Source organism: Colletotrichum aenigma (genome assembly GCF_013390185.1).
Source record: "Colletotrichum aenigma strain Cg56 chromosome Unknown KSG_Cg56_contig03, whole genome shotgun sequence".
NCBI classification, from domain to species: Eukaryota; Fungi; Ascomycota; class Sordariomycetes; order Glomerellales; family Glomerellaceae; genus Colletotrichum; species Colletotrichum aenigma.
The window spans coordinates 3659943-3687727 of record NW_023500909.1 but is presented as its reverse complement, the minus strand read 5'-3'; the positions used below and the strand labels follow the sequence as shown (position 1 = coordinate 3687727).

Below are 27785 nucleotides of genomic sequence, written 5' to 3'. Positions count from 1 at the left end.
CAATAACGCCTACCACGATCGCTGTCGCACCCGGCCATCTCTTCTTCAACACTACGAGCATTCTACGGCTGCTTCTTCTTCTGAAATCTTCATGTTGCATGCCTACAGTCTCACCCGCATCGCCATGATCATTGCACCTCCGATAGTCCAAGTACACTGAGCCGAAACATCCCAATAATCATATTCATCTCTTCGAGTGTTTGCCACCATCGCTTCCGCCGATCGTCTCTTCCCCAATTGGTATTAACGAACCGACCCCGACAGACATCCGTTTTCTCAAAGCATGGTAGCTTGAGAACGCGCGTTCCTCGATTCGAAACTGACAAAATGGCCAACCCGAAAGAGAGGGAGAAGGAGCTGCACCGCGCGCGCCTCGTCGCCAGCGTCGCGGCAACCGTCATCTCCCTTGCCTGTGGCACCAACGTGAGTTGGCGCCTGGATCGTTCCCCAAAAGCACCATGTTCGCAAGAGGACCACGGTCGCTAACAAGCTGTTATTGTGCAGTACGTCTACTCAGCATGGGCACCACAATTTGCCGAGAGATTGAAACTCTCCTCGACCGAAACGAACGTCATCGGCCTCTCAGCCAACTTGGGAATGTACTCACTCGGCGTTCCCGTCGGCATGCTAGTCGATCATAAAGGCCCTCGGTCCGCAGTCATTGGTGGTTCCGTTCTGCTTGCTCTCGGTTACTTCCCTTTCCATATTGCCTACGATCGCGCGGCCGGCGCTGTCCCGCTTCTCTGCTTCTTTTCGTACCTCACCGGCCTCGGCGGCTGTATGGCCTTTGCTGCCGCTGTCAAGACGTCCGCCCTCAATTGGCCTCATCATCGCGGCACTGCAACGGCTTTTCCCCTCGCTGCGTTTGGCCTGAGTGCCTTTTTCTTCTCAACATGTGGCACCCTCTTCTTTCCGGGAAACACCAGCGCCTTCCTGGCCCTACTCTCATTTGGAACCTGCGGCTTAACTTTCCTCGGCTTCTTCTTCCTGCGTGTCTGGCCCCATACCAGCTACCACAGTCTGCCCGCCAGTGACGTCCTGTCCGGCTCACAGCAGCTTCATCGTACGTCCTCGGAGGAGGCAAAAGCCAACCGCTCCGGTCCTGGGCGCCGCTCTTCCTTGGTTGAACCTGGTACGTCGCCCAAAAACACAAAAAATACTACTACAACCACTCTCAATCCCACCGTCGACAACGAGCCGATTACCCCTCGGAATGAACCGTCTGCGCCGTCTCGCGAGGCTGATGAGGCGCGAATCGAAGCCGTCGACGACGCCGATGATTACGAGCCCGACGAGACGTCCTCGCTAGTGTCGAGCTCCTCTTCAATGCCCGGTGATGTGTTTGTCCAGAGTAGTGTTGATATGGATCGTTCCCATCGTGTAGATATTCGTGGTTGGCACCTGTTTCGTGACCTCGACTTTTGGCAGTTGTTTTGCATCATGGGCATTCTGACCGGTATCGGGTTGATGACTATCAAGTACGTTCCTCATACTTCCTTCCGCTGTCTGCGTGAATCAAGTGCTAAACAGCATTCTCAGCAACATTGGTAACGACGTGAAAGCTCTTTGGCGCCACTGGGACGAGTCAGTTGATGAGGCATACCTCATCACCATGCAACAGCTGCACGTCTCTATCCTATCCCTGTGCAGCTTTGCCGGCAGACTTCTGAGTGGTACGTCATCCCCGACTTGGCATGGCCACACAAACCCCAAACTGACCTGTCGCGAACAGGTGTTGGCTCGGATTTCATTGTCAAGGTCCTTCACGGTAGTCGGGTATGGTGCCTTGTCGCATCCAGCGCCGTGTTTTTCGTTGCTCAAATTCTGGCGCTGAATGTAACCAACCCTCACCTGTTGGGCTTGGTCTCTGGCCTATCAGGCATCGCCTATGGCTTTCTCTTTGGTGTTTTCCCCTCAATTGTTGCTGAAACATTCGGTATTCACGGCCTCAGCCAAAATTGGGGTCTGATGACGCTCTCTCCAGTTGTTTCGGGCAATATTTTCAACATCTTTTACGGCAAAATTTACGATCAGCACAGTATTCTTGGGCCGGACGGCGAACGCGTTTGCCATGACGGGCTTAACTGCTACCGCGCCGCCTATCTGATGACCTTGGCATCGTGCTCAGTTGGCCTCGTTCTGACGCTTTGGGTCATCCGACACCAACGCGTGAAGTGGGCCAAGGAGGAGAAGGACAAAGCTGAGCAGCTGGATTAGCATGGCAGATCGTTGAGTTGTCATTGGACTGGCTGCTTGTCAACCACAACGGATCCTCGATATTGAGGAGAAAAACTGCCGATCTCAAACGGTGGAGAAGAAGCACTTCTAAACGTGGTCGTCGCCGATCTGGCGTAGAAACCACAAAGGACCATATCACATAGACGGCGGGCGTTTGATTTAGGAGACTTTGTTATGGGGCCATGGCGCATTCTGGTCATAGAATGATGGTAACTTTCCATAGTAATTTGCGTGAAATTTGCACTTGGCATTTCGCCAGCATTTCATTCTCGTCAAGCGCTGCAGCGAGAAGATCGTGACACACCGTTAGCGATGATGCATGCGATGATACATGTGCCTAAGTAAACACAAGGGGCCGCTCCAACTATTTGCACCGTTTCCATTACCCCTTCGCTCTTTGTGCAACCCAAGCGCCACTTGCTGTGCCTCTAATGCCTGACAAGTGCGGAGCTTTCGGGTGGGCGCACCTAGTAATCATATTGGTCTTCCTGACCTCGTCCTAACAGTTGTGCAACACCTCTCTGATGTCGAGGTTGCGGTCTCATTTGAACCGCGGGCGCATTAAAAGAAAATCGCATCAAGCGCTAGAAATCCCCCCTCCCGGCGCGGCATTATGGCAGTAGCCTGAGAAGCGAAAATGCCCTTTATAACCTGTTCTCCGTCTCTTGTAGCGAATCCATCAGCTCCAAGCATACATTTACATTCGTCCCCCCAGAGTAGCGTCAAGAGAAAGAGCGAAAGGAAAACCAAAAATATATCAAGCCGGGGTGTGTTCAAAGGCGCCATGCCCATTCCAGGCGGAAACTTGTTCGTTTCAGCGCCTCCAGCCAAACACGTGAACCGTATGAACTCCAAGCCAATGCAAGATGCAAACGAACAAAACAATAGTAACACGAAAGACTGTGCCGACGCCAACATCGTGGTCTAAAGGTCCGGTTTCAGCTGGGCACCAAACCGAGGCAAGGGAGGTTCTGGCGCCAAGCAAAGAAAGCCGAGACGTCTATATTGGAGAAGACAAGAACACCTGACCAAGGAGCACCTGGGCAGTACCCACGGCGAGGGGGTTTTCGGGACTGCCTCTTATGTACAGTGTGCGAGAAATGAAAAGAGCGTGGCTTTCAATGAAGCCGATTCGCACCGGCTGCCTAGACATCGCGTGCCGTTCACTTCACCCGACATGGTGTCGCGCCGGTTTCTTATGGTGTTTTGCCGCCCTTTCGATCCGCATTTGAACCGTTTTCAAATATCGAGCTGAAGCCCGCTAGGGGCCAATTTTCTGCTGTAGAATGAATCACGACCAGCCATGCTGCCACCAGGTTGACGAGGTAATGTAGCATATATGCATAAGAAACCCCGTAGATAGCGGCGTAGATTGCCGTTCCGAATAGCAGCACACTGGTCAAATGTCTGAGCTTGCCAGTGACCCTGGGCACCATTTTGCCAGTAGTCATGTTCTCCACTAGTAATATGAACGGCATAATGGAGAGCACGTTATGGTGCGATGAGAATGGTGTAAGCCAGTGTACGGCGAGGTTGCGGATCCAGACGGCTAATATCGGCAGATTGATGGGAAGTACCCATAGCATGAGCAGCAGAATCGAGTGGGCGTAGTGATAGAAGTCATACGCTGGTGCAGACTTTTCGGAGGCTATTCTGAGAGCCCTTACAACTGTGAATAGCTGGACGAGACACGCCACCAAGTACGCGAACTGATACGGAATGAATGTCGAAACCAAAAATAATAGGATGGCGGTGGTTATCATACGACGCCGAGGTGAGGATGGAACAAATATAGGCGAATGGGATCTCCGCCGTTCGTCTCTACTACCATGGCCAAAAGGATGAACGACTACCCAAGAGTAGACGACGCCGAGAAGCTGTGTAAGCGCCAGAGTTACGAAATGGAGCACGGCGCAAACACCGATGCAAACGACACCGATGAGAGGAATAAGAAACCAAAAGAAAGGATCTTGTGTACCCGTCAGGAGGTCGTTGCTTTGGAAGTCGCCAGCAGCAGCCGTCGTGTTGCGCCAATGCCAAAACCCACCAGGCCCTGTTGGCCATGATCCCGCCATTGACAATGAGAGAAAGGTCAATGACAGCAGCATGAGTGGTAGGGATTGTCGTAAACAGAGATCCAGACTTTCAGAAAACGAGATGAATGTGCCTGTCGTGTCGTATACTCGGAATTGTTTGCGAAGTACAAGGGCTACCACCAGTAGCGGGAACGCTGCAAAAACCGTTCGATATCGCATGTACAGCTTTCCAAGACTGCCCAAGGCGTCGACCGTTAATTTGACTTGAATGCTGGACTCGCAAGTCGGGTCTGTCCAGAATTGAAAGCTCAGTCCCTGTTCATCGTGCCTCTTTGGCCGCAATGGGGGAGGGACAAATGGCGCCACTCCATGAATGCTGACACTGGCATGTCTAGCGTTGACAAAAAATTTTGACTCGTACGGTTGAGCGAGATACTGACGGATCAAAGGAGAAAATATCTCAGCTTTGCCGCCGCAGACCTGGTTGCCGACCTCCAAGTTATAAGCTAGCAAGCTGGACTGAAGAGCAGGGACATTGATTTCCGCCACCATAGGGCGGCTAGCTGGCAGCCTCAATGTCATGCCAAACGCCAACAGTCGTCGAAGGCTAATATTACGCGTCCTGTGCGATTGCGAGTGGTCGCTGAACTCTGCTACAACGAAGTTTGTCGTAGGCTTGAGTGCTTTGTCAATAATAGCAACAAACTGATGATCAGCGATGTCTTCGGTGTCGTATTGTAGATATGAAAATGGACGTGTCGCAGGCTCACTGTCCACGGCAAACGGATGACGATGGGACTTAGTCGAAGCGGGCAACAACATGGCGTCGTTTGCGGCGTTCTTGCATGCCAGTCGAGTGGACCCTGTACTGTCTCCTGACAGGTCCATATTCAAGGTGAATAAGTTCGTGGCCTGACCAGGTTGGAGGGGGAACACGCTGCAAAAGAGCACCTCAAGCTTTCCATGCTCCCCCGATTTATCGAGGCCAACATCAGTCAAAAGAGTGAATCGCTTGCCCTCTGGGGTTCCTTGCGGGGGAACAGGGAGCAAATGAGCCCTCGGTTTCGAACTCAGTCCCAGTTGACGCAATACCAAACGCTCGCCCTGGGCCATGATATCGTTTGCGTTGTCTTCCAGTGTAAGCAGCGTAGATGGGCCCTCGGAAGGCAACGTTTTCTCGGCAATGGACTCCATCCCCGTGAGAAGCCATTTCTTGAACACTCTCATCCTCTCGGCTCTGGGTTTTGTCTGCGATGACCTATGGACATCAACAACGTCGTACATAGCTCGGGCCACAACCTTTCTAAATTGGTCACACCACAGAATCGCCTGGTGATCCATGCTGGTCCAGACCTTGGGGATACCGGTGGTAAAGACGGTGAAGCCGTGGGTCTCGGGAATTATCGACTCAACGCTAGCATAGTCGGAAGGCACTACCGTGTCCAAGCCCCCTCCAGCAATCGAGACGAGAGTAACGTGCCACAGTGGGTTATTGTTGGCCCACTTCTGCGAGTAAGCTCTGCGCCAGTAATCGTTGATGTCTTCGTAGATCTTTACAATCTGTCCGTCAAAAGTGACAGGAGGACGGGAATGCGGAGCGGACATGGTGATGATGGTATTGATCGAATAAGACTGGTAGTTGGGCATTATGAGCATGGTGCGCGCTACGATACCGCCCATGGAGTGGCCCAGGATCAAAACGGACGTCGGGTCTGGCAGGTCCGGGTCTCGAGCTGACATTCGCGGGTCCATATATAAAGACAAGATATACCGAATCGCCTCATTCAGGTATTCCGCCTGGTCCAGCATGGTCTGTCCATGGAATGCAGTGATATCCTCGTTGAAGTCGACGGTGAAGAAGTCGAGGTTGCGGGCACCAGCGGCTGCGGCAGCCTCATGTTGTAGGGACTCGTGGAAATAGTTTGCGGCCTCTGCTGCTATCGGACGAACTTGTTTGTAGCTTCCAGCATTGCCTGGGATGAATAGAACAGGGACACCTCTCAACTACAGCCTATGTTAATATGGAATACCGCGTAGGCGCAAAAGTCCAGGGATCTACCTTTCTTTCGTCGTCAACGCCTTGCTCGCGATATAAATACAGAGAATATTTCGTCGCGAAGCGGGTATGCTCCGTGTCGAAGTCGCGTAGACGTATATACGTGGGTCGCATGTAAGACATCCGGCATCCCTTGGCGTCGAGCTGACGGGTCCAGGACGAATTCAAGATGGCGCAAAGCAGGGTGATGCCAAGAACAGTGACAGCAAGGGCGAGAATGGTGATGGACCACGGGCCACGAAATCGAGAGCGACGACTAGTGAAGCGCATTTCAGCCATATTTTCAGTGGTCGTGGAGGCTTTCTCGTCGTCGTCTTCTCCGCCTTCGTCGGTGGCGAGGGCGTGATCTCCGTCGTTGTCGTCGAGTCGATGGACACGGACTACGGACTGGGGTTGGTGGTGGTGGTGGTGGTGGTTCGGGGGCTGGCGCTGTGTGTTGCTTCGACGAGCGGCAGAGGATGAGGGCAACGGCGCGGCCAGGGATGGGTCTGGCAAAGGCGACGAAGAAACAGTTATGGGATGGTTGTCGAATGATACATTCGGTCCATGTTCGAGCTTCCAATTGGCGTTGAATGATCGTCTACTCCTCGCAGAAGACGGTCTCGAGGCAACTGGCAGATGTTTGGGGTGTGCGACAGAATTGCCGGTGCGAGCAGGCTCTTGGATCGTGGTTACAGGAGGCTCAGCAAGAGGGTCGTCGCTGTCGTCGGTCGAACCCGACGAGCGCCTCTTCATGGGTGGAGAGGGCTCGCTCGAGTCTTCCTCGGGAGGAAGTAGTCGGTCGATTGAGCCGTTGGGATACGTTTGGGAGGGAAAGGAGGAGAAAATGGGAGCTGGGGCGATCGTAGGTTAGAGACGAGGCGGACAAGCGAGAAGAGGGACGAGAGAAAGAGAGAAGCATGCTGCTAGAAGGGACTTACCTCACCATTGGAACAAGCGAGTAAGGGTCTGGGACGCTGAGCTGATGCACTGTGATGCGGAAAGGTTTTTGGGGGGGGACGCTACGTGATGCTAGGTGCCGAGCTACCTGAGGTACCTAGGTAGGTAGGTAACGCGGTGTCGGCTAATAGGTGTTCTTGAGGACCCCCATCAGAGAGTGCATACCCAAAGGTAGGTAGGCAGGTAGAGGCTCGGAAATGTCAATTGGGGCCTGAAGTGGCCTGTGGTTCTGGTTGCGACGAATAACCAGCGGCCGTGCAGGCTTTGACAGTGCCTTGAAAGTTCCCGCGGTTCCGCTGCGCTGGGCTGGGAATGCGTGCAGTGATAAGCCGAATACCTACCGCATGTACTTTACATGGACCTGGTAAGTAGGTAAGGTGCCTTAGATTATCTCGTTTCTTCCTTCTATCTACCTTAAGGTATCTAGGTCAGGTAATCACCCATCCCCTTATCTCAAGGTAAGGTTCGATACCTAGGTAAGGTACCTCCGGATACTTGCCTAGGTAGTAGGTATTTCTCTAGGTAAGCGCCTACCTGCCTCCTCACTAACAGTCTCGCCGAGATAGGTGCCTGATGAAAGGTCGTTCTCAGAAGCTTCTGCGACCCGGGCCTCCCGATATGTCGCTGTACCGCACATGCAGAATTAAAAAATTGCCTCACATGCACCCTGCACTTGTACTCATACAAAGCGATAGCTCTGGGCTAAGAGCTGGCCTTGCATTGATTACGAAAGCATGGTGGATTAGGTAGACCCCTGGTCCCCTAGGTCTCCTTTCCCTCTGATCTCTCGCGCTGCCCCGGCATCCCTGGCCCTCGAACCGCCTATCATTGCCCCAATGTGACATGAAACGTTTTCTGCTTGTTTCTCCAGCAAACGCTGTGTTGGTCGCCGCCCTCGTTTACTTCTTCTTCTCTGTTGACATATATATCCCCTGTCTTTTTATTTTGTTCGTGTATTTGCTTTACATCTACCTCCGGCACACATGCTCACGCCCGCCGTCTTGGAATGCAAGAGTAATACGCGACCACAAAGTAGCCTCAGAGATAATAAGCCAGACCAGGTTCGTTGATCTGCTGAGCTCACAAAGCCTGGCCGGAACAAGATCGACATCCGACGCAGTCAACGGCAGGTAATCTCCGTTACGGCGCTGTGCTCTGCACGTTTCTTTCCATCTACAGATATCCATTGTAGCGGTAGAGATGGCTGGCTCCGCCAATGGCTTCAATAAGTCCATACCTTTCATAGGAATGTCTTGGCTGGGGACTAGATGTATCTAGACGGATAATTCGCAGTGGACACCTCAGACAACGGCCCGATCTGCCACAAACCCATCAAATCCCCGTTCGGCACGGTACTCGTGTACCCGTGGATGTTCAGTGAGGTCACTGCTCAAAACCAATGACGAGCTTACGATTCTCAAATCTCACAGGCGAAGGGTTTCTTGGATCAGGGCTGCGTTTGTAACGAGGCCAGAGATGGTCCTCGTTCCTAGAGACGCCGGCCTCTGTACAATTCGCTTCTCTTCAGCGAACCGTATCTTGCCTCCGGAGAAAAATTGGGAATGGCTTTTCGGCAGCGATTGGTCGCTAATTACCCATCTGCTGACTCCCAGATTAGCGGACTGACGGCCCACGTTTCTAGTGTCCACTCACCCTATAAGTCCCGAGTGTCACTCTAACGCGTCCTTCAGAGCGTGCCAAGGCGTCAATGGCAGTGCTGTCTTGTGTTTGGGTCCGTAGGCAAGGATGACAAGGTACCGTGGTAACTCTAGCCGCCTTGCTTATGTCAGGTAGCCTACCTGCCTCCCTTACCAAGTCGCGACCCAAATGCACCTTGCCTTATCCGGCAAACACACTATACGCGCCTGGCGCGTCTTCCGGTTCAATGACAACACCCGGTCCATCCTCTCGATGGAATGAATGTATGGAGTGTTGAACTTCGAAGAAACTCATCGTCGAAATGGCCGCTATAAAGGCCATCGATGGCCGCACCGTAAGCTTGATTACGCCGCCCCCTGAAAATAGCAAAACCACGACCCCCTGCTGACAATTCTCGAAGGTGCATCAAATACAATCTGGCCAAGTTATCGTTGATCTCTGTTCTGTTGTCAAGGAATTAGTCGAAAACAGCATCGATGCGGGCGCCAGTAGCGTAGGTATGGTTGCCAAACTCATTTCAGTCCAGATATCCCTGCCGTTTCTCTCTTTTCCCACCCTTGCTTGCTGACGGCTCATCGAAGACGTTCGCTTCAAGAACCAGGGTCTCGATTCGATCGAGGTTCAAGACAACGGCTCAGGCATCTCGCATGACGACCACGATACTATTGCCTTGAAGCACTATACTTCGAAGCTTTCAACCTACGCCGATTTAGCTACCCTCGAGACATTTGGTTTCCGTGGTGAAGCCCTGTCTTCACTATGTGCGCTATCGCGGTTCAGTATCGTCACTTGCCTAGCAAAGGACGTTCCCAAAGGCACCAGACTCGAATTCGAAATTTCAGGCAAACTGGGCAATACAAGTGTTATTGCTGCTCAGAAAGGCACCAATGTCATCGTCGAGAATCTTTTCCATAATCTGCCTGTCCGTCGTCGCGAACTCGAACGCAACATTAAACGAGAATGGAACAAGGTCATTTCGCTCCTCAATCAGTATGCCTGCATCCAGACAGGTGTCAAATTTACCGTATCACAGCAGCCCAGCAAAGGCAAACGCATCGTTTTGTTCTCCACCAAAGGCAATCCGACAACTCGTGAGAACCTCGTCAATATATTTGGCGCCAAGACGATGATGGTTCTGGTCAAGCTGGACATGACGCTAGATTTCGAGCCAACCGTCAGTCGTGGTGTGAAAAATGCACAGAGGATTGAAAAGGTTTCTACTGAAGTCCGTGTTCAGGGGTACATCAGTCGGCCAGCGCATGGCGAAGGCCGCCAGACTCCAGATCGCCAGATGTTTTTCGTCAACGGGAGGCCTTGCGGCTTGCCTCAGTTTGCTAAAGTTTTCAACGAGGTTTACAAAGCATACAACTCGTCACAATCCCCCTTTATATTTGCAGACATTCAACTCGACACTCATCTGTATGATGTCAACGTCAGCCCTGATAAACGCACCATCCTCTTGCATGACCAAAATCGAATGTTGGAAAACTTAAGGGAGGCCTTGACTGCTCTCTTCCGATCACAGGACTACTCTATACCAGTGGGGCAGTCATCCACGCAAAAGCTTCATCGAGGTACCCAAGCCACCGTAACCGTCATGGAGGTCGACGGCGAGGGCAAAGGTACTCAGACTGCGGCACAAAACACCAAGAAGCCGACGTTCACAGCGAGTGGGCCACGCCCAGCCATTCAGCACCACGGTTCAAGCTCTGAGAATGAAGAGGATCGATCCCCACCGCGCAGCAAACAAGTCCGAAAGACTCGTGCGACACAGCAAAAAATAACATCCCCCGCAGACCTACAGTCGCAAAGTTTGATGAGTCGCTGGGTTGGAAGAACAGCAAAAGATAGTCGAGAACCCGACGAGCCGCGGTCGAACAGGAGGGGCGATACCGGGATATTGACAACTCCCGGACAGCCTGGTGAATCACAAGGAGAAGATGAAGTTGCTGAAGAGCCGCCAGAGTCCCCAGAGGAGGTGCTGGATACTACGCCAGCAGACACAGTAGAAACCCCTCAGAGGGTGCTAGACTTTCGTGCTCGTCTCGCCGAGCTGGATGACCGAGAGGACCCCGAAGCACCGTCAAAACATGTACCAAGCACTTCTGAAGGCGGAAAAGTCTCTGACCAAGCTGAGATCCCAGCCATTACGCCGATCAGGACTCCGGTAGACAACAGCATGCCGGCAGTGACGCCACGAATGTCGAAAAGACATGCTCCAGATGTTGCTACCATTATCATTGGAGACTCCACCGTCGTAGGGTCAACCGAAATACACGCTAAGAAATTGAAGCTCGATCAGGGGACAGGACATGCAAAATCCCCCACTAGCAAACCCACGACCTTAGGTACATCCTTCGGCTCTCGTTTGACACAGATACTTTCAGCCAATCGATCTAGAGATGAGGCGGAAAAGGCCAATGACAGTTTGCAAGATCTAGACAAGATCGGCGCAGCCACGGACGTTGGTAGCCAAGCGAACGGCTCCGATTTGCCCAGTTCTCTTAGAGAGAATCATTCAAGCGAGGCAATGGAGACTGTTAGCTTTGTTGAAGAGTTACCACGTACCCCAGGAGAACTCCACAGCCAAATCGATGCACCTAGCTTCAAGTCACCTCGTTTTGACGACGATTCAGCCCCGGATCAGTCTGTTGCGACCGAGCACCAGCCTGAGGAAGATGGGTTGGAACGATCTGAGGCTTCCAGTAAGAGGCCCAGTGCTCTCAATGCCGGAGTCAAGCGGAAGGATGCCACCCTACAACATGAGCAAAGCATAAAGATCAACGAGGGGGGTCTGCACACTCAAATGAAATTGTGGGCATCTGAAATGAAGCGAGCAAATTCACGTCAAACCAACGCCCTCAGTGCCTTGGGCTTGGAGTCGCAAGATGCTGAAGAAGTCCTGTCCCTTATTATTACAAAAGCTGACTTTGGAAACATGACTATCGTTGGCCAATTCAACCTGGGGTTCATCATCGCTGTCCGTCACGCATCAGGCAAAGGGGACGGTGGTAGTTCTAGCAGCGATGATGAGCTCTTCATCATTGACCAGCATGCTTCGGATGAGAAGTACAACTTCGAACGACTGCAGTCGACGACAGTCGTACAATCACAGCGACTTGTGCATCCGAAGCAGCTTGAACTCACGGCTCTTGAGGAAGAAATCGTGATGGAGAACATTGCCGCCTTGAACACCAATGGCTTTCAGGTGGACGTGGACAGGTCCGGCAATCAACCTGTGGGATTACGATGCAAACTTCTTGCTCTCCCTCTAAGCCACGGGACGACCTTTACGCTGTCTGACCTCGAAGAGTTGATATCTCTCCTAGGGGATCATCAATCTAACGAGGGCGTCTCCGCCCCACGACCCTCCAAGGTCCGTTCAATGTTTGCCATGCGTGCCTGCCGGAGCAGTGTCATGATCGGAAGGGCTCTGGCGCATCAGCAGATGGAGAAGCTTGTCCGTCACATGGGCGAGCTGGATAAGCCTTGGAATTGCCCCCATGGACGACCAACAATGCGCCACTTGAGTGGGCTCGGCTCTTGGGATGAGATAGGGTGGAAAGAAGACAAACCAGGCGTGGACTGGGCCACGTATGCCCGGGGCTAAAGGCGCAAGGCGCGAGATGGTCTTTGGAGCAGCATCTCTTCTTCTAATGACTTCCTAACCTGTACCTCGTTTCATTCACACGAAACTGTCTTAGACAGTGACTAAATTCCAATCAGTTTTCCATCTGTCCTGAGGTAAATTCTGCACAAACACGAACGTTCTCTGTTTACAGCTGAACAGCGGGAATGATGAAACAGTCGCCGTGTGCAGACTTGACCTCTCTCTTTCTTGTGAGCTAAGTACAACATAATATCCAGTGCATGCGTTGAGGGTCTTCGCCAATGAGTCAGCCTGAGCTGGCCGTCAGCATTTGAGGTCGACATGAGTCGTAATATTGTCCCCGAACTAACTCCCGAAAAATCACAAATCCGTAGAGCAGACCACACAGCATCTCATCTCAGTCGAAGGCCTTTTGAAGTTCAAATTCGGCCCTATATCACGCTGTACCTTGAATAGCCATTCTTCGACCCAGCCAGACCCTCCTCGGCGACTTTGCCGCTCACGTTACGTCGTCCATAGGTGCAGGAGTACGGCTGGTTGTCGTAGTCATTACCGGAGGACACCTGCCGGTTGTTGCCAACCATGACAGGGGGTGTTGCGGCCTTGAGCTCGCCATAGGGTTTTGAGTAGAAGTCAGACTCTGGCTGGATGGAACTGTCGCGGTTGCGTGGCCACGGCTGTCCCGCCAGCGCAGAAAGCCTCGCATCTGCAATATCATTGCTGCCGCTGACCTGACGGGAATTGAGATTCACCTCAGACAAGGCAGAGTTGCGGGGAGGCAAGAACGATGTCTTGGCTCGTGCGGTCGCCGGGTGAGGATTTGATGCTAAGGGATTCGGGTGAGGGTTCCCAAGATCGTTCTCGAAATCGCTACCCGCAAGATCATTTTCATCGTTGTCAGAATCGGAATCCTCCACGTTGTAACGGTGACCCAAAGCTTCGTACCCCTTATCACTCGAAAGCTTTTTCTCTGCTGCAACAGCGACATCCATGGCACAGTTTCTCTTCTGCGTGCGCGAGATAAGCGAGTCCGTGGCGAACCAGGTTTCGGTGAATTTGCCTGCGTTGCGAGCTTGGGTCGGGGAAGAAATAACTCCAGATAAAAGAGATGACCGGGGGTTGTTCGTGTCGTGAAGCGGGACTTCAGTGTAAGAGCCACTGGGTGAAGAACGAGGAATAGACATTCGATTGTATTCACTAGCGACGGCTGAGTTTCTCGGTGAGTTTCCTAGTGGGATCTGATATCGCCGACTGGGGAGATCGGCGTGAGAATCACGTGTGCGGTTGGACAGATCAGAGCCGGCTCTCGTCCGTTGGAAAGGAATGCTGGGCGGTCGAGAAAGGTCTTGATACGGTGCACCGGACCGACGTCGCTCTTCAAGAGGCGTAGAAAGTCGCTTCTCGCCCTCGTCGCTAACGCTGGTCGCGACACTGGATTTGTTCCTCTTATGCTTAGCTCGCGAGGTCAGATGATCCTCCAAGGGGTTCATGTCTGGAGGCATCTGAGTGATTTTGCGAAACATGAAGCCGAGCCAAGCGGAAATGCAGAATGATATTAGATGCAAGCCCCCGGCACCGATGAATGTGTAGCTGACGGCTTGAACAAAGTATTCCACGAGCCCCTGGTCAACCCAGCGAGTCGTCCAAGCTGCGCTATTGTTCATGGCCATCAAGGCACCATATGCGTAGAGAGGCATGGCGGCTAGGTCAGAGATACCGGAAAAGAGTTGATAAGCGGTGGATGACGCAGGGCTACGGTCCCCGGCTGGCCTGGATAGGTGGTAAATGGCGTAGAAACAGTGTACCATCACGACGCCGGGCTAGATTTCATCAGCATGGTTATCAAGTGAGCGCGTCGTTTGCTGCAAACGTACCGTGATACGCATGACCCACCCAGCGAGAGCCTCGATGTTGTTCAGCAGGATGAGGAGGGCAAGCAGGCCTGCAGCCCCAATTAGTTGCAGGACTCTGAGAGCCAGCTGGACGATCCGTATGCTCTTGATCCAGCTCTTCGTCCGAGGACTGAGGGACACATAACTGCTCGACCTATGCGACAGCACCATCTGAGCGCTGGATGGCGGTTGGTCAGCATGTGATCATCGTGTAGTCCTGGCTCTCAGGCAGAAGAAATCCAGTTGCACAGAAAATACTCACTCAGGATGGCGATTGAAAGTGACCAACGGCCCAGTGGGCTTGGGCTTGCGCGGCTTCGGCTCCCAACTCGCACGCGTTACTGCTTTAGGGTCAAACTTGGGCTCGGGAAATCGTGAGTCTCGACTGTTGCTGACGGCATTGTAAAGATAGGGCTGCTGAACCATCTTCGCGGCATTAGACTTGGTCGTTTCGTCCTCAGTCGTAGCAAAAAAAGAGACAGACGGATAGCGAGTGTGTGTGAGTGTGTAGTTTTCAGGAATGCTTCCACAGAAGGCGGCGTCGAGGTGAGCTGGCTGGAATGCCGCTGGCTTGATCCAGTCAGCTTAATGCGCGTGATTGGGACTTTGCTAGAGGTCTCTGGGAGAAATTGAGCATGTGGGATGATGAAGGAGGGGAATGGCCGTGAGGTGGTGGTGGATGAGAGCGAGAGGCTTGATAGTTAAGAGTACCTCAGCTTGGGGTAAGACGGGGCAGAGGGATGTGCCAACCTCAGCTAGCAACATGCTACAGAGATGTAGGTCAGGCAGTGAGAGTCAGATAAACCAGGGCAAATCAAGGACTCAAGTGTGCCTGGCTTGACAGTCATTGCCCGTTATCAACATCACGTCTAACGCCCCCGTTGCCGCAGCAACGGCTGTCTAATACGATGAACAGCGCCTGAAACCTGGCCCAGCGCCCAAAAATGGCGTTTCTCACTGGGCTAGGCTCTAAAAGTTGCTTTTTGGACATCCTAGGTCAGGTACACATCCACTTTTATCCCGCCGCACTAGTCTTTTGCAGGTAACCTGGAAGACAAGGTCGCAGTGAGCGAGCTGAGACCAACCTACCTCCCTACGCACCTTGGATCTTAACCACATATTTCCATCTTCACGTCTCCGGACAATCCGGGGCGTTTGCGGTTTCGTCATCCCTCGTCCCCGGCAACACCGCCGCTCACACATCTCCGAGAGGCCCGTATTGGGGGCGGGTCCCGGTACTATATCCGAACTCATCCGGTCTGCTACGGTTACTCATCATCGAACCTTTTCTGCTTGGTCTGCCTCCCATCCGTCACTCATAAGCCGGGCTCATCGCACAGTCCTTATCTCCATATCGTTGCAATCACTGGGATTTTCGACGATACACTCAGCTGGCGACCCAGCGGGCAAGATTAATCATTGCTTGACCGGCCCAGCAGCACCACGTGCGTGCTCCAGAACAGCATCGCCATGCTCCTCCTACTTCGAGTCCGGCCGTTTCTAGGCTGCAGCCATGCTCGGCCTCAGGTGGGCACTGGCAACTCAGCGGTCCGCCTGGTCAGCACCGAAGCGTCTATCGCAAGGCGAACTCGTTCTCCCGAAGACTCGTTTCGCGTTGCTGTTGTAGGATCCGGCCCCGCTGGTTTTTATGCGTCTTACCGCGTCATGTCTCGGCTCCCAAACGCGAAAATTGACATGTTTGAGTCATTACCAGTTCCCTTCGGTCTTGTCCGCTTCGGCGTCGCCCCAGATCACCCTGAAGTCAAGGTTGCTTTCTCTCCTCACTCACGTATTTCGGCTCGACTGACGGAACCATCGTAGAAATGCCAAGATAAGTTTGAGGAGGTCGCTGGCTCTCCTAATTTCACATTTGTTGGCAACGTTTCCGTTGGCGAAGCAGGTTTTCATCCGCATAGCTGCACTATTCCGTTTTCGAGTCTACTGCGCCATTACGATGCTGTCTTGTTGTCATACGGGGCAGCAAAGGACAGGACACTTGGTGTTCCAGGGGAATCTGAGCTTCGGGGCATATATTCTGCACGTTCATTCGTTGGCTGGTACAACGGACTTCCCGAGTACGCCGGGCTGGCGCCAGACTTGACCAAAGGCGACGAAGCTGTTATCGTCGGTCAGGGAAATGTTGCTTTGGATGTAGCTCGCATGCTGCTTGAAGATGTAGATGTCTTACGCAAAACAGACATCACCGAAGAAGCGTTAGCCAACCTGGCCGTTTCCCGCATCAAGAGGGTTCATGTCATTGGAAGGCGTGGGCCTATGCAGGTGAGCGTAAAACAAAGTCTCCACCGTACGCTCGTAGTTGATAACACTCAATAGGCAGCTTTCACCATTAAAGAGGTCAGGGAGCTGATGAAGATTCCCAGTCTTGCTTTCCATCCCGTCGACCCAACCCTCCTTCCTCCTGAAATCAAGACGCTCCCCAGAGCGGCAAGGAGACTGATGGAGGTAGTAGCCAAAGGCTCAGCTGTCCGGCCCAACGATGTTGCGAGGTCTTGGTCTCTCGATTTTTGCCTGAGCCCAGTAGAGTTTCTCGCCAGCCCGGAATCTCCGTCCGATGTCGGTAGTACCCGGTTGGAACGAACGGAGTTGTCCTCCAAGTTCGACCCCGGTGCCCAGGTTCGCTTAACCGGGGAAACGATAACTGTGCCCTCAGACCTGGTCTTCCGTTCCATCGGCTACAAATCTGTCTCAATACCGGGATTGCAGGAAGCGGGCCTTGCCTTTGATGACCGGCGTGGTGTTGTCATGAACGATGGGCGTGGCAGAGTCTTGCGGCATACCTCGGGGAACTCATCAGAATTCGACGCTTCCCCTGGCGTTTATTGCGCCGGTTGGGTGAAGAGAGGGCCCACAGGAGTTATCGCATCGACCATGATGGATGCTTTCGAGACCGGCGACTCAATCGTACAAGACTGGTTGTCCGGGTTCCCATTTCTGTCCGGAACTGACATGAACACCAAGCATGGATGGGCAGGGATCAGTGCAGAAGTTGGCGACAGGGCCTCGAAAAGAGTATCCTGGGCTGATTGGCAGAAGATAGACAGGGCCGAGAAAGACAATGGCCGTGCTGCGGGCAAAGAACGAGAAAAGTTCACATCCACCAAAGCGATGCTCGATGTTATTTCGTGAGCGTAACAGAGGCCATCACCCATGCATAGACTCATCTATGTAGATTACAAAATATTATATCACTGCTTGACCTTCTCCGTCAACTCGGGCACCTTTTCGAACAGGTCTCCAACAAGACCAACGTCTGCGACCTGAAAAATAGGAGCATCCGCGTCCTTGTTGATGGCCGCGATGACCTTGCTGTCCTTCATACCTGCCAAGTGCTGAATGGCACCAGAGATGCCGACGGCCATATAAAGTTGGGGGGCGACAACCTTGCCAGTTTGGCCTACCTGAAGACTGTTGTCCGCGTAGCCACTATCCACCGCAGCTCTGGACGCACCGACCGCAGCCCCCAAGGAGTCGGCCAGTGGCAGCATCACTTTGTCGAACTCTTCCTTGGACTTGAGGCCTCTGCCACCAGAGACGACTCTGCTGGCAGTTGCGAGGTCTGGCCGGTCGGACTTGGCAAGATCCTCGGAGACCCACTCGGTGGTAGACTCGGACTTGGGGTCGATGCCCGCCTCAACGCCTGCTGAACCACCAGCTATCTCTGCAGCAGGGAAAGCTGTACCCCGAATTGTGATTATCTTGACGGGGTCAGATGACTCGACCGTGGCAATGGCGTTGCCGGCATAAATGGGACGAACAAAGGTGTTTTCGCTCTCGATAGAAGTAATATCAGAGATTTGCTGAGAGTCCAGAAGCGCAGCAACGCGGGGCAAGAGGTTCTTTCCGAAGGCAGTGTGTCCAGCGATAACATGGGTGTAGCCGCCCTTCTTGATGTTCTCGACCAACAACGGCGCATAGTTCTCGGGAAGGCCCTGCAAAAGAAGAAGAAAAAAAGAGCGTCAGAGAGTCCGGTCCGTATGCAAGATGTCCAAAAATTTCTCCCCTCGGAGAAGAAGCAAACCTTGTCGTATGCGCTGTTGTCAACAGCAATGATCTTCTCTACGCCTTCGACCTTAGCCGCCTCCTCTGCAACTCCCTTGATGTTGCTTCCCGCCACGAAACCGTGAATTGGTCCGCCGAGTTTCTTCGCCGCGGTGATGGCGCTCAAAGAACCGTGGTTCAATTGACCTTCCCTCTGTTCCAAGAGAGCGAGAGTGGATAGTAGACTCCTCGTCGATCTTGATCGGAGCCCCGACAGTCCGCTGGTCGCCCAAGCAGCCCCGCTGACAGCGGCTCTTCGGGTTGGAAACAGCATGATGATTTAAACAGATATGGAAAAGCGGAAAGGTATGCTTCAGTTCGAAATGAGAAAAGAACCGCCGGAAACTTGAGAGAAGCAGGTGTTGTACGACTGTTGCGGTGGATGACGCAAATAGATAGGAACGGTTTGACACGGCCCGAGGTTACTACGCCGAGTTCGCATGAAGCCTTCCTCAACTGCCAAGGTGCCGTCATCAGAAGGGAGGGCCTTTGCCTAAACGCCAGGGGGTGGCTCTAGGTCGAACGAATCGGCTTTATGTCTGCTTTTCCCGGCCGTGCAGCCTCAGGAACAGAGAGCGTCGGAGGTCACGTGTGAGCGTACATAGATGCAACTGTGGTGTTTTAGGTTACCTAAGCTAAGGTGGTCTCCAGAGCAGGTCGCCACCTAACAGTGGAGGAATGCCCAGAGCTGGCAGCGCCAGGCTTACCTTACCTACTACTGTCTGTTGCAAGTACCTACCTACCTAAGGTACCTTAAACAATACCTACACTGTATTATCCTCCAGCATCTCGCGCCAAAATTTCTCCAGGCCCAGACACGACTACTCCATAACCATCACATCTTGTTACTCAACATCAACACCACGCGCTGCTAGAGGGGTAAAACCTGTGGGCTGCATCATCAAACAACCAAAGTCGCCAGTCGCATGCCACAGATTGATCCAATCGACTGTCTCTGACTCCGATTTGCGCGTCGCGCCATTGCATTCACTCGCGACTTCCAGGCAGCCTTGATGTCCGTTGCCTCCTGAGGTCCCTTCGCCCAAAGTTATCATGGAGGACCAGACTACCTACGGCTTATCTAGTGCTGCCTCCCCCGGCAGTAACCCAATTCTTTCTCAGCCGCCGTTGCAGCCTGCTGCAACTACATCTGGAGATGGCGCCGAAGGTACATGTTCCCGTCTGACTCTTCCGTTGTCGACGCAGCCCCAACTAAATCAACCTCACTGAGCAGACGTCCAGATGACCGAGGGCCCTATCGCGGAACCCAACATCAAGCAAGATAGCGCGACGCCTGCACCCGGCGTGACTTCCGACAACCCTCTCGATGCCCCCGATGGCCCAGCGCCCGAGGCTACCCAAGACGAGGACATGGCAGGTGCACGTGATGAGGTCAAGGACGGCCAATCGAAAGAGGGGGATGATGTCGGAGCTGGAACCGATGCGGATGGGCAGGACTCCAAGACCAAGGAGACGCTGGAAAATGCGGCTCGGGAGCACCTCATCTCTCAGACACACGCCATCGTCCTGCCAAGCTACAGCACCTGGTTCGACATGAACACCATTAACGACATCGAGCGCAAGGCCATGTCTGAATTCTTCAATAGCCGCAACCGCAGCAAAACCCCGGCCGTTTACAAGGACTACCGCGACTTCATGATCAACACGTACCGTTTGAACCCGGTTGAATACCTTACTGTCACAGCTTGCCGACGTAATCTGGCCGGAGATGTCTGCGCCATTATGCGGGTGCACTCTTTTCTTGAGCAGTGGGGCTTGATCAACTATCAGGTAACTTTCTTTTGGTTTCCATCTTTATGGGTGTATGCTGCCATGATCAGGGTTAACAGTGAACCAGGTTGATGCCGAGCAAAGACCATCGCATGTTGGCCCGCCATTCACCGGCCACTTCAAGATCATCTGTGACACGCCCCGTGGTCTTCAGCCGTGGCAGCCGTCTTCTGATGCGGTTGTGTCGGCTGGAAAGCCTAGCGCGGACACAGAGAAGAAAGCGTCGGCGACGTCTGGTCCCAAGACCGACGTCAACCTCGAGGTTAGCCGTAACATATACGAGGCAAGCGCCAAGGGCGCAAAGCTCAACAAGACGGCGCCTAAGACCAATGGAGATGCACCAATTACCAATGGCATCTCAGGTGTCGAGGAGGCAACGAAGACGCCTATTGTTAAGGTCAACTGCCATACCTGCGGTATTGATTGCACCAGACTATACTATCACAGCTCTCAAACCGATCCCAACTCCAAGACTAAGTACGACGTCTGCCCAAGCTGCTATCTTGAGGGCCATCTGCCTGGCAACCAGACCAGTGCTCAATTCACAAGGATGGAGAACCCTACTTACACAACCGTTCTTGACCGAGATGCGCCTTGGAGCGATACAGAAATCCTACGACTCCTGGAAGGTATCGAGAGGATGGATGACGACTGGAATGAGATTGCGGACCACGTTGGCACTCGCACTCGTGAGGAGTGCGTCTTACAGTTTTTGTCCCTAGACATAGAGGGCAAGTACGCAGACGACCTTGCTGTTAACGCACCTACGGGTCTTGCCATGCTTGGAACACAGGGTGGCCACCTTCCTTTCAGCCAGGCGGATAACCCTGTCATGTCTGTGGTTGGGTTCCTCGCGGGTCTCGCAGATCCTGCGAGCACGGCTGCTGCTGCCAACAAGTCGGCCGAGGAGCTCACGCGGAAGCTGCGCAGGCGTCTGGAGGGAGACGACTCAGGCGAGCAGGCGACTACTAACGGCAAGGGCAAGGACAAAGATGGCGACTCGATGGAGATTGACGTGACCACAACCACGACCACCACTACAACCACAACGACTCTGGCAACGATCCCGATGGCCACGATGGGTGCCCGGGCTGCTGGTCTGGTGTCACATGAGGAGCGCGAGATGACGCGACTTGTTTCAGCGGCGGCCAACCTCACACTTCAAAAACTTGAACTGAAGTTGAAGTACTTCAACGAGATGGAGGCCATCTTGCAGGCGGAACGAAGAGAGCTTGAGCGAGGCCGCCAACAACTATTTTTGGACCGCCTTGCATTCAAGCGTCGTGTTCGCGAAGTGCAGAACTCCCTGAAGACAGCAGTTGAGGCGGGTGGGGATCAGGGCCTCAAATTGGCTCAGGACGCCATGACGGACGGCGCGAGTCTTACGTTCCAAGCTGTTCCTGGATCCAGTGCAGTACAGCCATTGAGCAGCGAGGGCCAGATCAAGAGCTTCGAGGCTTGAGTGATCGCCACCGATTGGGTAGCCGAGAGCAACTGAGAAGGCATTAAAAATGATGCAAGCGAGTGACGGCGGCGACGGAGGGTTGATGTTTCCGTGTTCTTTCTTTTTCTATTCCGAAGGGTTTGGGTTGGCGACGAATAAGGTAGGAAATGGAACGAATAATTGCGGGGGGTGGTTTGACATCGTTTTGGTATTCCAGGGCAGGCGTCCAAGGGATTCCGAAGGCTCGGCGACGCATTGTCTCCTGGTGCAAGTACGTGTATTAGATACATAAAGCCATTTACCTATCTGTACGATCTCTTGTTGATAAGCGGACGCTCAAGGCTCGCAACAGTCGGCTTTGTGCAGCGCCTCGGGGGTGTATTAGTAGCATCAAGGTCTAGGCTTACGAGATGGGTTGGGAGGGAGTCGAAGATCCCCGTGCTCCGAAACTACGAAAGGAATTCTGGTCCGTTCGTCCAGGATATCCGTTAGCCCAGTCCGGAACAGTCCGGTGTCTTGTTCATCCGTTCTTTGTGCCATGAGTAGCTCCATGTGACAGAACCCTCTGTGCCTGTCGCCTGCTAGACCTGCGTGCTACGATAGGGAAACACATGACTGAGAGGAAAGAAGACGACGAGGGAGATGGAAGCAACGCCTGAGTCTGCCCGCATTACACTGCTGCCAGGGCCGGCGCGAAGCGCGGGTCGCCGTTTGGCCGGGTCCCGCATCCGGGCATACCTACGCGAACCCCGAGCCTACTGTGTAGGTTGGATAAGGCTCTCAAACGCGTCAAGAAAAGCAGCATCCAACTCGATCGTGGAGTCGCCTGATTGTAGTACAAGTGGGGATCTAGGCCAAGACACACTGTGCACTTCACTGGGGAGCCCAGCACACCTTGGGTGCGGGGCACGTACCTACCCAGCGGACTTCCAAACCTCTAATACCTAGGAACACTACTGCGTATATACTTTAGGTAAGGTGGGTGGGTGCCGCAGTGGAGGGAGAAGAGTACACCTGTCCAAGCATCTGAAAGGTTAGTGCGGTACTTTATAAGTTAGAATAAATAAGATCACTAAGAGGTTAACTTAATATAAGAAGTACTTCTAGAATAACTATATTTACTATAAAACGAATATATCTATATAAGTTACTTATTTCTAATACTTTTATTAAGTAATTTTTTAATATTTTAATTTCTTAGTAAAAATTATTTTATTACTTTTTTTAATATATTTTTAAAACTTTTTTTAATATATTTTTAAAACTTCTAAACTATTAAGTAAGTTAAAGTAATAAAGAAGTTAAAAAAATAGTATTTTATATTACTTAGAGAGTAATATATAGTTCTAAAAGTTTAACGTTTTTAATATTATAATTAAATTAAATTTAATATTTTATTTAAATTTGTATATTTTTAATAAATAGAAGTTAAATAATCTCAATAGCTATTTTAGGAATTTAATATTATTCTAAAATAATTAAGTTTTTATAGTATTTATAGTATAAATAGAGGTATTATTTTATTTAAAAATTATACTTAAGTGAATATGTATAAAAATTCTTATTAATAGTAAAATATAATATTAATATTTTTAATAATAATATTATTGTACTTCTTTTTTTAGAAATAATTTAAACTTTTTTTTAGCGTTATAAATTAATTTTTAGAATATTTAATTATAAAACTTCTAATAAATAAAAATTTAAGTTTTTAGATCTTTAGTATTATAAATTATAATCTGTTATTTTTTATATAAAACTATGAATAACTTATATTTTAATTTTTAAAATTAAATTAGTAATTAAAATACTTTTAACTAAAAGAAACTTATTAATATTTATTAGTAGTAATATATTTAATTTTCTAAATCTATTTTAATTTTTCATAGTTTATCTTTTTTGATATAATATTAATAATATTTAAAGCTAAAGATTAATTATTATAAATTAGTTTAAAATATTAATTAGTAATATTTATTTTTAAAATAGTAGTAGATCTGATTATAGAAAATATTAAGTATATATTACTAAATTCTACTAAAATAGTAGGAAAATATAAAGTTAAAAGAGTATATTCTTTTATATTTAGTATATAATAAAATTAGTTTTTTTAATAATTATGATACAATTATAGCTTATGTTAGTTTACAATATATATATATATAAATAATTATTATAAGAGAGCTTTTTACTATATAATAATTTATTATAATAATAAAAGCTTAATATAATATATATATCTTAATAATATACTTAAAAATAAAAAATAAATGTCTACTAATAACAAAATATAAGTTAATATATTATATATGTTATAGAGAAAGTTATTACTACTATATACAATAATAATACTTTTAAGAATAAATAATATATTATTAAGAAAACTATTAATATCTATTATAAGAATAAAATACCTTTACTAAAAAAGCTTAAAGAGATCTATTAAAGTATTAGTTACTAAAAATATATTAAAATTATTAAAGATAGAGGTACTTATTACTAGATTTTATAGTGAAAATAGGAAAAATAACTTTAAAATTAAATAGATTAAGTAGTAAAACTAACTTTAAAATAAACCCTACCTTACCCCCCCTTTACCTTATACCTACGCTAACCTTTCAGATGCTTAGACAGGCGTACGTATAAGGTAAGGTAGGCAGTGATAGATGTGTGCAGGACCCCCTGTTTTGCCTCGGCTCAAAGGCTCTAAGGCTTTAATCAGCTACGGTTGCCGGCTGCACCGCACAGCGCCGAGGGACACCAACGAGCAATCAGGGTGCAGGTTCCCCATTCCCCCAGTTCCTGCTCCGCCGAGCGGTCACTTTCAATGAACCGGGGTTGGACACGGGGAGGGCAGGTTTGTTCTGTACGTACCCCATCGTACTTCCCCGTCCCTGAGGTATTTGGTTATCCGCAGGTCAAGGCAAATTGACCTTCGCTCAGGAGGGAAGAGAAGGGACGGAAGATGAGAAATGATATTGATCAAAGCCCAGCGCCAGCACCATCTCCGAGTCCAAGCCAGAATCAAGTCCGGCATCACATCACAAAAGCGCACCCAGCCCTCGTAGAACAGCGTGACTTGGTTCTTCTTCAATCGATGCTCCCCATGCCCTCGTCCTGATCATTATTGCCTTCCATCTTGTCGGCGCTTTCTCCCTAGCCACCTTATTACTTTCCGTATCTACCTCAGCTAAACGTGCCGCGCTACACCACACTACAGCTGCCGCAGCTACGCTGTCGCACTCATCCTGTCCATCGACTGGATCAATTCCACCTTCGTCTACGCGTCCTCCATCATCCCGAGGCATCTTTTCCCACTTACCACTCCCGTTACCGTTACCGCTGCCGCTGCCGCTGCCGCCGCCGCTGCACCTCCCTCCCTCCCTCCCTCACGAGGCCAGTCCCCCGCCTCCGATTCTTACCTACCTCTCTCACGCACATACGCCACATCCCTGCCCCGGTTGATTAAGGCCCGCGTGGGTGCTGGGTTGCTGGGTTTTGGCTTGTGACAAGCAGCCACTCTGTCGACGGCTAGGATCCGCTCCGATCCATAACGACTGACTTGCTGCTCGACTGCCGCGGATCTCTGCGGCTACGTGTGCCAACTATTTTAATACCACTTCCACACGCACCAGTCACTGCACCTAAGCAAAAATTGGTCATGTCGGCCGTCCTGCGAGCTCTGGAGGCTAGGTCTGCCACCGCAAGATCCAATATACGACTGCAAAGGTTCAATCGTCCGGTGAGTTGGACAACCCACCCCGTGGAATACTTCAGACGCTCTCTTTCCACCTACCTCCTCCCGCTCACCGCGCCCATCGCGTCCCCCACTCCGCCCACTTGTGTGTTCCGTTACAGTCGCCCGTACTTCCCTTCTTCTTTCTTCTCCAACTCGACCGTATATTTTCTAACCGGTCTTCTTTTTATTCCAGACCATCGCAGTCATGGCGCCAGCAGCGAAGCGGAACAACAGTTCGCTGCCTTCTGGTAAGTCCTTCTGCGTCCCTGCGCCAGTCGATTCTGAATGCGCTCAGTCATAGCCACGGCGCATCTCATACCACTATGCTAACGGCATCGCCAAACCCAGGCTACGTCGAGGACAAGTCCAAAGGACCGATGCTGAGATTCCAGGATTCCCTGCCTCGGCTGCCCGTACCCTCCTTGGAGGAGACTGCTGCCCGTTACGTCAAGACCCTGCACCCTCTCCTTTCAGAGTCCGAATTCGCCACCAGCAAAAAGGCAGTCGAGGAGTTTGTCAAGCCCGGTGGCATTGGCAGCAAGTTACAAGAAAAGCTACTTGCGCGCAGAGAGGATTCTGCTCACAGAAACTGGCTGTACGAGTGGTGGAACGATGCCGCGTACCTGAGCTACCGCGACCCTGTCGTCCCCTACGTCAGCTATTTCTATTCCCACCGCGACGACCGTCGTCGGAGGAATCCTGCCAAGAGAGCAGCAGCCATCACCTCTGCTGTACTTGAATTCAAGAAGGAGGTTGATGATGGCACTCTGGAGCCTGAGTACATGAAGAAGCTCCCGATCTGCATGGACAGCTACAAGTGGATGTTCAACACCAGCCGTGTCGCTGCAAAGCCTGCCGACTATCCTGTCAAGTTCTCTCACAAAGAGCATAAGCACATCATCGCCATTCGTAAGAACCAATTTTTCAAGATTCTCCACGAGGTCGACGGCAAGCAGCTTAATGCCTCGGAGCTGGAACAACAGTTCAGCAAGGTTTACGAGCTGGCCCAACGAGTGCCTGCTGTTGGTGCCCTCACCAGCGAGAACCGGGACGTTTGGGCGGACGCACGCGAAATCCTGCTGAAAGCCAGCCCGAAGAACTCTGCCGCATTGGAGACCATTGAGGCTTCTTCCTTCGTTGTTTGTCTCGACGATGCTGCTCCTGTGACCCTTGAGGAGCGCGCGCATCAGTATTGGCACGGTGACGGCGCAAACCGTTGGTATGACAAGCCTTGTCAGTTCATCGTCAACGACAATGCCACCTCGGGCTTCATGGGAGAACACTCCATGATGGACGGAACCCCGACTCACCGCCTCAACGACTTCATCAACGACCTCATTTTCAACAACAAGATTGATCTCTCTGACCCTTCCATCCGCTCCAACTTGCCGGAACCTCAGGTTGTCAAGTTCGATGTGACGAAGGAGGTCCAGGCGGAGATCGACCGCGCGACTAAGGACTTCCATGATGTAATTGGCCAACACGAGCTGGCTGTCCAGGCGTATCAAGGCTATGGCAAGGGTCTTATCAAGAAATTCAAGTGCTCGCCCGACGCCTATGTTCAGATGATTATACAACTGGCTTACCACAAGATGTACGGCAAGAATCGGCCCACCTACGAGTCGGCTGCTACCCGCCGCTTCCAGCAAGGCCGGACGGAGACATGCCGGACTGTTTCGGATGCATCGGTTACATGGTGCAGTGCCATGGCGGATCCTAATATCGAGGATAAGGATAAGGTCGACCTGTTCCGCCAGGCTATCGATGCCCACCTCGAGTACATCACAGCGGCTTCGGATGGCAAGGGTGTTGACAGGCATCTTTTCGGGCTCAAGAAGCTTCTCGAGCCCGGCCAAGAGATACCGGCCATTTACCAAGATCCTGCGTTCTCGTATTCTGCTTCTTGGTATCTCTCAACCTCGCAGCTGAGCTCCGAATTTTTCAACGGATATGGATGGAGCCAGGTTATTGATGCTGGCTTTGGTATCGCCTACATGATCAACGAAAACAGGTATGCCTCCATGAATACGTCACCAGTGTCGTTTATAATCTGACACATTTAGCATCAACTTCAACGTTGTGTCCAAGGGTCTCGGCAGCCAGCGGATGAGCTTCTTCCTAAATGAAGCCGCTGGCGACATGCGCGATCTGCTCATGCCGACAATAAAGCCCGCAAAGGCTAAGCTATAGAATCGGCGCAAGCGGAACCAGGTTGTTATCAGAATAGACGCGGTCAATACTTCTTGTACAAGCTCGTATTTGTGAGTGCGCCTGGTCGAGGCGGCCGGATGTGGTTTTTAGCATCTATACAGTAGAAGCGTG

General features: G+C 51.2%; 8 protein-coding genes across 8 annotated transcripts; 5 read left to right on the top strand and 3 right to left on the bottom strand.

Moving 5' to 3' along the window:
* Positions 1-327: 327 nt before the first annotated feature.
* CGCA056_v004949 (uncharacterized protein) lies at positions 328-2217 on the top strand (the record flags this gene model as incomplete). Its single annotated transcript, XM_037320204.1, has 4 exons — positions 328-423; positions 505-1478; positions 1540-1673; positions 1733-2217. 4 exons carry the CDS (start codon positions 328-330, stop codon positions 2215-2217), a joined length of 1689 nt encoding a protein of 562 aa, XP_037180649.1.
* Positions 2218-3434: 1217 nt separating this feature from the next.
* On the bottom strand, positions 3435-7065 carry bst-1 (GPI inositol-deacylase; the record flags this gene model as incomplete). The annotated part of the gene is made up of 2 exons (XM_037320203.1): positions 3435-6278; positions 6334-7065. The coding sequence occupies 2 exons, from the start codon at positions 7063-7065 to the stop codon at positions 3435-3437; spliced, it is 3576 nt and encodes a 1191-aa protein (XP_037180648.1).
* Positions 7066-9229: 2164 nt separating this feature from the next.
* PMS2 (Mismatch repair endonuclease PMS2) lies at positions 9230-12538 on the top strand (the record flags this gene model as incomplete). Its single annotated transcript, XM_037320202.1, has 3 exons — positions 9230-9262; positions 9329-9425; positions 9510-12538. 3 exons carry the CDS (start codon positions 9230-9232, stop codon positions 12536-12538), a joined length of 3159 nt encoding a protein of 1052 aa, XP_037180645.1.
* Positions 12539-12969: 431 nt separating this feature from the next.
* Positions 12970-14856, bottom strand: CGCA056_v004946 (uncharacterized protein; the record flags this gene model as incomplete). The annotated part of the gene is made up of 3 exons (XM_037320201.1): positions 12970-14358; positions 14413-14608; positions 14693-14856. 3 exons carry the CDS (start codon positions 14854-14856, stop codon positions 12970-12972), a joined length of 1749 nt encoding a protein of 582 aa, XP_037180644.1.
* A 1044-nt stretch (positions 14857-15900) lies between these two features.
* Positions 15901-17577, top strand: CGCA056_v004945 (putative NADPH:adrenodoxin oxidoreductase; the record flags this gene model as incomplete). Its single annotated transcript, XM_037320200.1, has 3 exons — positions 15901-16197; positions 16252-16710; positions 16765-17577. 3 exons carry the CDS (start codon positions 15901-15903, stop codon positions 17575-17577), a joined length of 1569 nt encoding a protein of 522 aa, XP_037180647.1.
* A 59-nt stretch (positions 17578-17636) lies between these two features.
* Positions 17637-18763, bottom strand: CGCA056_v004944 (putative electron transfer flavoprotein subunit alpha; the record flags this gene model as incomplete). The annotated part of the gene is made up of 2 exons (XM_037320199.1): positions 17637-18380; positions 18470-18763. The coding sequence occupies 2 exons, from the start codon at positions 18761-18763 to the stop codon at positions 17637-17639; spliced, it is 1038 nt and encodes a 345-aa protein (XP_037180646.1).
* A 779-nt stretch (positions 18764-19542) lies between these two features.
* Positions 19543-21742, top strand: ssr2 (SWI/SNF and RSC complexes subunit ssr2; the record flags this gene model as incomplete). The annotated part of the gene is made up of 3 exons (XM_037320198.1): positions 19543-19657; positions 19724-20280; positions 20348-21742. The coding sequence occupies 3 exons, from the start codon at positions 19543-19545 to the stop codon at positions 21740-21742; spliced, it is 2067 nt and encodes a 688-aa protein (XP_037180641.1).
* Positions 21743-25668: 3926 nt separating this feature from the next.
* CGCA056_v004942 (Carnitine O-acetyltransferase) lies at positions 25669-27653 on the top strand (the record flags this gene model as incomplete). Its single annotated transcript, XM_037320197.1, has 3 exons — positions 25669-25711; positions 25812-27474; positions 27527-27653. The coding sequence occupies 3 exons, from the start codon at positions 25669-25671 to the stop codon at positions 27651-27653; spliced, it is 1833 nt and encodes a 610-aa protein (XP_037180640.1).
* Between the last annotated feature and the right edge of the window lie 132 nt (positions 27654-27785).